This window comes from Maniola jurtina, chromosome 5, assembly GCF_905333055.1.
Source record: "Maniola jurtina chromosome 5, ilManJurt1.1, whole genome shotgun sequence".
Classification (NCBI taxonomy): Eukaryota; Metazoa; Arthropoda; class Insecta; order Lepidoptera; family Nymphalidae; genus Maniola; species Maniola jurtina.
In genome coordinates, this window is record NC_060033.1 from 14,833,397 (window position 1) to 14,843,362 (window position 9,966).

General features: G+C 36.3%; 1 protein-coding gene across 1 annotated transcript in view; it reads left to right on the forward strand.

Moving 5' to 3' along the window:
* Window positions 1–9,633, forward strand: part of LOC123865067 — a 182,737-nt gene extending 173,104 nt beyond the window's left edge. The window contains exons 11-14 of the mRNA XM_045905900.1: window positions 2,069–2,242; window positions 2,764–3,058; window positions 7,064–7,207; window positions 8,185–9,633. Coding sequence (XP_045761856.1) covers window positions 2,069–2,242; window positions 2,764–3,058; window positions 7,064–7,207; window positions 8,185–8,273 — 702 coding nt within the window. The 3' untranslated portion in view covers window positions 8,274–9,633. The remainder of the gene's footprint in view (window positions 1–2,068; window positions 2,243–2,763; window positions 3,059–7,063; window positions 7,208–8,184) is intronic.
* Window positions 9,634–9,966: the final 333 nt, after the last annotated feature.

The window sequence follows — 9,966 nt, forward strand, 5'->3', positions numbered from 1 at the left end:
AACAAAATCAACATAAAAAGTACATTTGGATAGAATCAGGCGTTACTTTGCGGAAGTTCATGTTTAGCAAGAAACAGTTAAAAATTATTTTGCTATAATATAGCAAAATAATTTTTAACTGTTTCTTGATAAAAAGTACATTATTTATTTATATAAACAAAGTACACTGTTCATATTTAACACGCGTCTCATCATTAAAATAAATATGAAAAGCAATTCCAAAGAACTCAAAATAGACCATTGTCGTTTGTACGAATTCATAATAAAAATGACACAAAGCTGCGAGTGAGTAAATGATGAGTAAGTGAGTAAAAATGAAACATAATAATCTTTCAAAGGCGGAAACCGAAGAAATATCGAGTGAATGTTGAAAGATTTATTCATTTTATCATTATATATTATTTCCACACAAATCTTATTTTTTATATTGAAGACAATACTTATGTCTCTGTTATACATTGCATTCAAAATTTGTTTCCCCGGTGTATGAAGTCATATCTGACCTATTGTGTCGTGCGATTGTAAATGATTAACCCCTATTTGGAGGGTCCCTTTGGAGTTTTAGAATTATCAAAAATACTTTGTTAGTGGTTGTCTTTGTCATAATAGCTATCTGCATGCCTTCCAAACCAATCCGTTCAGTAATTTGAGCGTTGCGTTGATAGATCAGTTAGTCAACTTTTACCTATAACTCTATTGGTCCCATTAGGTTTATCAGTCCTTTCAGTCCTTACATACATGTACTGCCCATTGCCATTTGAGTTTCACATCTCGCTGTTACTCTGATTCTTTTACGAATCACCTTACTTCTGATTTGTTTGTATAAATAGTCCATGAGTTACTCTCTCCATTGACTCTCTCTAAGTTTATTTATCAGACCCATAATAAATCATATCTCCAATCATACCTCAGGGCAGTATGGCATCTCTGGTAACCCGCACTTTTCGGAAACTTTAGTCTTCTTGCTCTGAGAGACTTTGGATGTAAAGACATCTAGAAATTTCTGGAAAAACTCGCAGCTTCGAGTTTGTCAAGAGACATTTACAGTGATTAACCTCTAAAAATTATTTACCTCAGATTTTATTTCTTAAGATAGAAACGATTTTCAACGCAGACATCTACTGGGCCCCTCGGGAAATCATTCAACGATTCACTAACGAAGAGTTACTTCACGAATTTCGTCAAAAGATATAATTAATACGCTCCGTAAAGACGGAGCTAATATATAAAGATATATTTTAATTAAAAGAAAAGAAAGGACATTTATTTCTATTTTGTGCGAAAATAAAAGGAAACGGAATGGCGTCCATGTCTATGCATTAATTTAAAAGGAGCAACCTTTTACAAAAAATATTCAACGGTGGAAATTTTCTAAAGAATCCAACACAATTCAATACTTACTTAACGAAAAGTTTATTGAAATTTTGAACTGTTTTTGGATTTTATGAACAAAGTAATTAAATATTTATCATTCATCAATAACCACTTTCAGGGCATAGTGTAGAGAGAACCTACGTAAGAAATCCCAAGTTTTTAGACCCTGTGCAGTATAATAATGTATAACTCAGTCAGTCAGTCACTTCTACTTTAAAATATATATACTTAACTGCCTGGTTGGTCAAATGTGACTGATTCAGCTGCGAATTCTGAGTAAGAGTATCTACGGGTCTTGCAAAAAAAGTTAAGTATTTGGTATATTTCTGTCAATGTGCTGTTCTACTTAGCAGCCCGGATTCGGCAAGTTGGACTGCTACACCCCTGTGCCTCTCAAAGCATCTAAAGTCGTTCGTTCGTTCTTTCAGGTCATTAGCTTTAGAGAGTGAGGAAAGAGACACCTATGTTTGCATACAAACTATTGCACTATTATCTTCTGCGTAGATTAAAAACAGCGCCTCGGAAAACAGGGCTTCCAGCTCGGTGAATACAAAGCAAACTAAAGAAAATATGTGCGTGTGCATTGGTGACTGCTCGTCTGAAATTCTGTTGGAAGGAACATTTGAGGAACTCACGCTGATGAGGCAATCAATCAGTTTCCCCTTTATACTTATATAGATTCTTTTATTCCCAGGAACACATTCGTCAATCCTGTGAAGACAGACTAGACAGCATGGTAAGCGACCGTCTCACACTGGATGCGAAGCGATTGCAGCGCGATAGCGAGCCACGAGCGAGCTTAGAGCGAGACAACCAGACCAACGAGATGTTCAAACAACAGAGGAAGTTCTCACAGCAGAAAGTACGGGTAAGAGTAAAACCATCATCATCATAGTACCATATTCACACTAAAGTTTGACGGTCAGCCAGAGAAAACTTTTGCGGCTATGTTCTTATCGTCTTCAATTCTTAGTATTATCATCGGCATCAACAACTAGACATATTTAACATTAGTCTTACTGAATTTATGTATGCGATTTGGCATCGCTGTAAGGATATAGGGAATATTTATCAATGCATCAATAAAATCAACTGTAAAGGGTTCACTCCGTTACACCGTAGAACAACTTCCTTCTTTGTCACACATTTTTCCAGCTATCTCACCTTCGAAAATCATTCGTGGAAACTTATAGAGAGATTCTCTTTATAGGTACCGCAAAAAACAAATGTTCTCAATATCAGAGAATTAATTGAATGACGTCTTTTCGATCCTCCAGAAAATGAATAAATTCAAGCTAATCAAAAACTAATATTACAAATTATGCGATAGACCTACTTAATATACCTGATACTAAATACCAGTCAACTAAACAATCTTATATTTTCCAGCCAACTAGCATAGACTCAGATTTCATCCAAGAAACCCACCTAGACCTAGACGATGAACCCTGGCGTAGAGAAGTAAACGACGTCCCCAAAACAGAAGACGTAAGAATAGAACGGAATGGAAGAACGAGACGGAGCGACTTAAGTAAGAAGGAAGAGTCAATAAGAAAAAGAGAGAGCGAAGAGAAGAAAGTTAGAGAAATAAGAGACGCGTCGGTCGGTGCGCCGGATACTAAGGAGTCTGGGTGTCAAACAAGGGAGAGTTTGTTTCAAACCGATCCAACAGTGAGTTCTGATGGTAAGTGGTTTCTTTCTTAATATCTGTATTACCACCAATGTCATGAATATAATCATGTCATGAATATATCATGGTCATGAATATAACTTGGAAAATGATAGACTTTCATACAAACTTACATCCTCTACTTAACCACTTAGATTTCCAAAAATTGTGAAGTTTTTAGTTTGAAGTGAGAAGAGTTTTAGTGCTGCTTAACTTTTTCCTTGTATAATTCTATGTAAAGATTTTTGTATACGTAGCTAAAGTTAACATGAACCCCATGAAGTTAACATGTCCCGGTAGTTAAGAACATATTACAGCTGTTACCCTTTCGATTGCTTAGCCTATGTAGGATTCTACGAAGCCAACAATGACTAGGCAATACAATTCCGTGCAATTTGGTTGCCTTGGGTGATTGACTGCAATGTTGTTAGCTACAGGCTACAGCTGTTAGACCTCAATGATATTGTAGGCATATTCCAAGTCTATTCACTAACTAGGCTCTCTCACGCAAGACTGAATAATTGGCATCTTCCAAACGAGCATGTATAGGCTTATTGTACCTACTATGCGTTTAAATTGAGAAGATTATCGCCAAGATAGTGAAGTACAGAATCTAGATCACTATAGTTTTTATTTTATACTAGCTGATGCCCGCGACTTCGTTTAATACATACAAGACATACAAACTTTCTCCTTTATAATATTAGTGTGATCCGACCTAGCTAACTTATTCCGGTTTCGCTCAAAAAGAAACTTTTGGGAATCCCTTCTTAGTCAGGATCGAAAACATAGGTCCAAAACATACATACATAAATGCATACTTGAACCCTGAAATTATTACATTCATTTTTTTGGTCAGGCTTGTAATAAAATAGACCTAAAGGTTTGTCATTACGTTTTTAAATCGATTTAAGAGGGCTCTCTCCGTCACTCGTTTCATACCATTTCTCTACCGAATTTTATTTCGCAAAACTGCAATCTTTATCTCAATTTTTTTTTTTTCAATTTAACGTAACGGTGCTATTTCTATTTATAGTTTATTTTTTCCAAAAAAGTGTTTTGGTATTTCCAAAAATAATTTTAAGTTTTCGCTTGAGGCACTATCTAGATGTCGAATGATTTGCGTGGATCAAGCTAAACACATTACTTTGATGTTACCGTGTTCCGAAACTCGAAATCTATCAACGATCTCGAGATGTGTTTAACTGTTACTAAGCGCGCTGCTTTGAATAATAACTTATAGTTTGCATATAAGTAGGGAGGAACAGTGATAAAAGTGGCAACCTGCGAACGCTCCCCCTGCTATCCCGAGGGATGACAACCAAGTTTTGTGGAATCGCTCTATAATGTATTCTTATTTTTTTAGTGTGGGAAAATTGCCAGCAGATTTGCTGTTTTTAGGGTTCCGTAACTCAAAAGGAGAAAAGGAACCCTTATAGTAACAGTTCGTTTTTTGTCTGACGTCTGTCAAGACAAGGGAATCAAAACCTATATCTTCCCGTTGACCTAGAATCATGAAACTTGGCAGTTAACAATGTTTCATAGCACAAGAAAAGGGAAAAGAAAAATCTGAAATCGTAAAGTGATTACATCACAAAAAAAAGTTTTATTTTGCCTTTGTGTGTGAGTCCAACTCGCACTTGGCCGGTATTTTATTATCTTTGCCTTAGATACTGTACATTGCTCATTATTAAACTAACGCGATTTGTCTTTCTTTATCGTTTGCCTTCTCTACCATTTTCTTAACGCTACATTATTTGTTTATTCTTTTTCAATGTAACTTTGATTTCTGAATGTTATTTAGTATTTATTCTATTGACGAATTGAATGAATAGGTTTTCTAGCTGATTTTCGCAGTTTTATTACCAAGGTCGGAACTTTTAACTAAACTGAAAAAATAGTAAAATGTCACCATTTTGAATAAACGATTTGACTTTTGACTTTTTGAATAAGTACCGAAATTAGTTCAGATTTTATGTTATTTCGGAATAACACCGCCAAAAATATACGTGTCAAATTGAGAACCTCCGAGAGAAAAGTCGGTGAAAAAGGGTTGTTTTTGAGGTCTGGATCAAAATTACTAATTGACATCAACATACAGCTCAATCGGCTGGGTCTAAAAACTTGGAATTTTGGATGTAGATTCTCTCTTTACTCTATCCACGGAGAGAAGTTAGTATAGGGCTCTCTCTGCTACATAACCCCATACAAATGACAAAGACAAAAAATTCAACGGGCATTAATCATTTTCAGTTTGAGTAATTGAGTATATAACGAAGGACCTTCTCTAAGACAGTATTTTCGAAAATTCCACCCAAGCGAAGCAGGGCGAGTTAGCTAGTATATTTCCCTTGCTGAAGCTTTGTTAGTATAGCCTAGTTTTATTACCATCAGGCTTCCTTTATTTAGGTATCGATAAGGTAATACATATATCTGAAAGATTTCTTCGTGAGATATTTCGTTTCAAATAAAAATAACGGGAACATAAAATGAGGAGAGTTACGTTAAGAAAAATGTTCTTTTCTTGCAAAACAAAATAGGAATCAGCATTAAAATGAAGGCTTAATTTGAATACGCTTTCATAAAGGTGATCGTATACTTTAAGACGACAAGCAACAAGACGCAAGAGCCGTAATAGCTGCCAGAGTCGCAAAAAAAGAAAAAAAAAGAATATAGTGATGGAGTGAAGTTAAAACACAAACAAATTTCGGGTCAGCACAGATCAAGCGTGGTGGTTAACTTAGCAAAATAAGCTGCACCTCGGGCCACTCCACTCCGTCTGTGAGCGTTGCGCCTTATAATACTAATATACCCATTTGGGTACCTGATAGAAGTTTATCTGTGACACCACCCATTGCTTTGAGGCCCAATAACGCATTTTTAAATACTGAAAATGCAAAAAAATCACATTGAAGCAATACTGATGACGTCTGCAAAGGTCAGCTTTTACGTGACCTCTGCTTGACCTCTACTCACACATTTTTGGCGCCCCAGATGCTATTGAGTATTGATGTTACTCCTATTTTCAGTACTGAAATGTGCAACCTTGAGCCTTTTGAGACTCAAACGGCAGTGTACGATCTCCTTTATAAAGATTTTCGGAACGGCCTTTTTATGTGAGTAAAAATAAATATTTTTCGTTTGATCTGTCTCTAACGATTGTGAAAGATGGTTCGCTATTCTCGTTAATTCGAAATGTTTTTTGGGCTAGAAATGTTTAATAGGATTGAGAAATTATAATTATATATACTGAAAGAAGTGGATAGCCCTTTTTCATCGGTTAAATGGAGTTGAAATAATATTTTATTTATACTGTAGGTACTATTTTTTGCGCGCGACTTTGTCCGCATAGATAAGTTTTTTTACCTCTTTGATATATTTTTCCTGGGATAGTAAGTATTGTATGTTCTTGTCGAGTATCGAGCTTATGCAGACAAACATACAAGCACACATTCGGGTCTATAATATTAGGTAGGTACGTAATAATTCTATCCTTACTTAAGTATGGATAAAAAAGCGGTCATAGCCTAGTGGTTAATACGTCAGTCTCCTCATGGGTCTCGGGGTTCGATTCCAGATACGCACGTCTACCTTTTCGGAGTTCTGCGTTTGAAGCAATTAACTATCTCTTGCATTAACGGTAAAGGATAACATCGGGAGGAAACCAGCATGCCTGAGAGTTGCCCCAAATGCGTTAACGCTTACCGGTACACTTACTACCACAAGCAAGGCTGAGTGGCCATAGTGAAATATAACATCTATTATAGAAAACTAGCTGAGGCCTGCGACTTCATACACGTGGATATAGGTTTTTAAAATCCCGTGGGAACTCTTTGATTTTTTGGGATAAACAGTAGCCTATGTGTTAATCCAGGGTATATTCTACCTCCATACTGAATTTCAGCCAAATCCTTTCAGTAGTTTTTGCGTGAAAGGGTTAACACACAAACACACAAACTTTCGCCTTTATAATATTGGTGTGATGTGAGTGCAGGTGCTTAACTCAGACCATTTCCCCAGGGTCCAACACAACTAACAGCCGGGGCTTCTCCACGTTCGGGTACTCCGGAGCCACCATCGTCAGGCCTTCGCCCCCGCAGACTAACACCTCGCAGATCACCATCGAGCTGATTAGGCAGGCCACTGAGCAGGAGGAGAAGCCACGTAAGTTGAAACTACCGTCACCACAATATTGTGGACATCCACCTCAGCTTTCCTCTTCCAACCACTTCCCGCTACCATTTTTATATTTTAATTCAAAAAGCAGGGTTATTTATTAAAATACTTAAGAATAAAATTCAAATTTCTTTGTTTAGGCAAACAGAAATCTCCGAAACTTTTCTACTTCTTGTATAAAAGGGTTAGCAAGGGAAACAAAGTTAAACAGCTCCCGGAGTAACCAGCCCTTAAAGATAAAACAAGCGACGCCGACAAAAGTTGAGACGAGTTATCTTAAAGAGCCATACATTACCTTATCTGACGATGAAATATCAAAGCGGGTTGAGGTCACCCTTGAGAGGACTCTTATAGGTCGCTCTTAGACTATGTTTGATACTAGATTCGTTCACACTGGAAAATAGGATGGCTGGACTATTACTTTTATGGTGATGAATGTTACACTGACATATCTTTGCATACACTTAAACTACCCCTAACTATCTATTCCATCTTTTCAAAGTTGTGTAAAGTATACCAATCTGCACTTGCTCAGTGTAGTGAACATCGGCCTAAGACATTCTCGGATTGAATTGATCATCAATCTACCCCTAATCGACAATAGATCCATCATCGATTGACGATAAATTAATTCATAGTTCATTGATGTTTTATCGATATCGACAAGTCAAAGCCGCCATATCAACCGATCCACGCCGATCGACGGCATCGATCGACATTGCCCGATTGCATGTGGTAACCGGTAATACCCTTCATCATCATAATCAACCCATCGTCGGTCCACTACTAAGTACGGGATTTCTCTCAGAATGTGAAGGGTTACACCCTTATTGTAGAAAAAATTCTTACAAGTGAGCTTGTAGTAGATAGCCTAGATTAAGCAGTAAATTCGTCTTCAGATCTCTATGAATCCTATAAAGCTATGTACTTTAGATTTTCATCTTATTTACGTATTTTGTTAACAGAAAAGAAATTCCCCGACCGCCGTCCGATGAGCACCGAAACGACCCGATCAGCACCCGACGTCATCATCGTGTCCAAGCCGATTCGCTGAGGATGACCTTCGGGGCCCCCTCCATGGGCCCCGATACCCCCCTGGCCCCACGAGGCCCCTCGCGAGCCCAGAACCTGCCCCGAAGGTTCCTACCAACCGCACGTATGCTTCGACAATTTATCGAAGAGTGTATCATTCGAAACTTGTGAAGGCTATTATAGCCAACATTTCGACGAAGGACCAAAACTAATATATGACTATTGTTTAAAGAGTGACTTCAAAGCTAAGACACTGCCAAGAAATATAGGTTCGTCTGTAGATATTAAGAGGATATATCCTCAACGAAGCGTATGCTTCTACGGCGTGGATGATTCGCCATCTAGAAGTAGGAAGTTTGTTGTGAAAGCTGACATAGAAGCTCCCAGATAACGAAGAACTTAGTTTTTTCAATCGAATTCTGAAACACCTTTTTGGGATTCGACATTCAAATTGTAAAATAGCTAATTATAGTCGAATTTTTAATTCAATAAATGGACATTTCCTAGGTTGCCTGGGTTCATTAGATTCCCACGAAGAAAAATGCGCGCGTATGCATGCACACAGAAACACGTTTAAATACGCGCAAAATGAACAATTTAATCTGAAACCGCTGTTTTGATTGTGGTGTTGTACAGAATTAGGGCCAAAATTAAGTTAATATTTAATACTTTTGTAAGCAATAAAGCTTTTAGCATTTTTAATGAAATTTTCCGTAGATTTTTGCATTGATATTTCGAAAAACTGTGGTTAAAATTTTATGCTTTGAGTTAACATTTTCAAATATTGTTTATTATAAGCTTGACTTAGTCATACTTATAGAGTTATGAATAGTATTAAAATAACTTTATCAAAAGAGAGAAACTTTTATGGTATGTTTTTGTAAAAATTGTAATTTTAAAGTCTTCCATGATATTGTTTAGTCAAAATAAAATTTTAATTGATTGATATTATTAGATGCTACACTATTATTAAATTTTATCAAAAACTAAAAAAATGTATATATGAAATCGTTTGTGAAAACTTAAAATAAATTATTATGATACGATGATTGAGTTTGAATACTTTTATAAACCTTTGAAACTGCAATTTTCCAATATTCACAGATAAAGCGTCTTCATTTTCTGTTAAACTTATTTTAAGTTCTAAATAATAGATTAAATGCCGAAAATTCGGTTTTTAATTGTATTATGAAAACTGGGTTTTTGCCATTTAACCATAGACGTAACTATGGTTTTAAGACATTGAAAATTTGTTATTACTGATGCTCCCACTATATCTCTTCAGGTCTTTATCAACATAATATATCTGTGCAAAATTCACTGCGATGCGTCGCTCCCTTGCAGCGTGATTGAAGGAAAAACACACTTTCGCATTCATAATATTAAGTTGATTTCAAACTACGGAATATAATATAATATATAAATAGCGCTCACCCTACTTTTAAATGTCACTGTTTACACTTAGATGTAAGTATAACAGTGACAATTAAAAGTAGGGTGAGCGATATTTATATGTATAGGTACTATATTATATTTCCATAGTTTGAAAGCAACTTTAATAGCGACTCAAGCTTTCCCATCTAATCTCCATCATCTTTGAAAAGATAACTTCTTTACCCGAGCTATGATAATTGTTACGTCGCGTAGTCCAAACTTATTAAGTTGACGAAAATTTTGGAAGTCCAAGTTCCAAGTTTGGAAGTGACATTAAAACT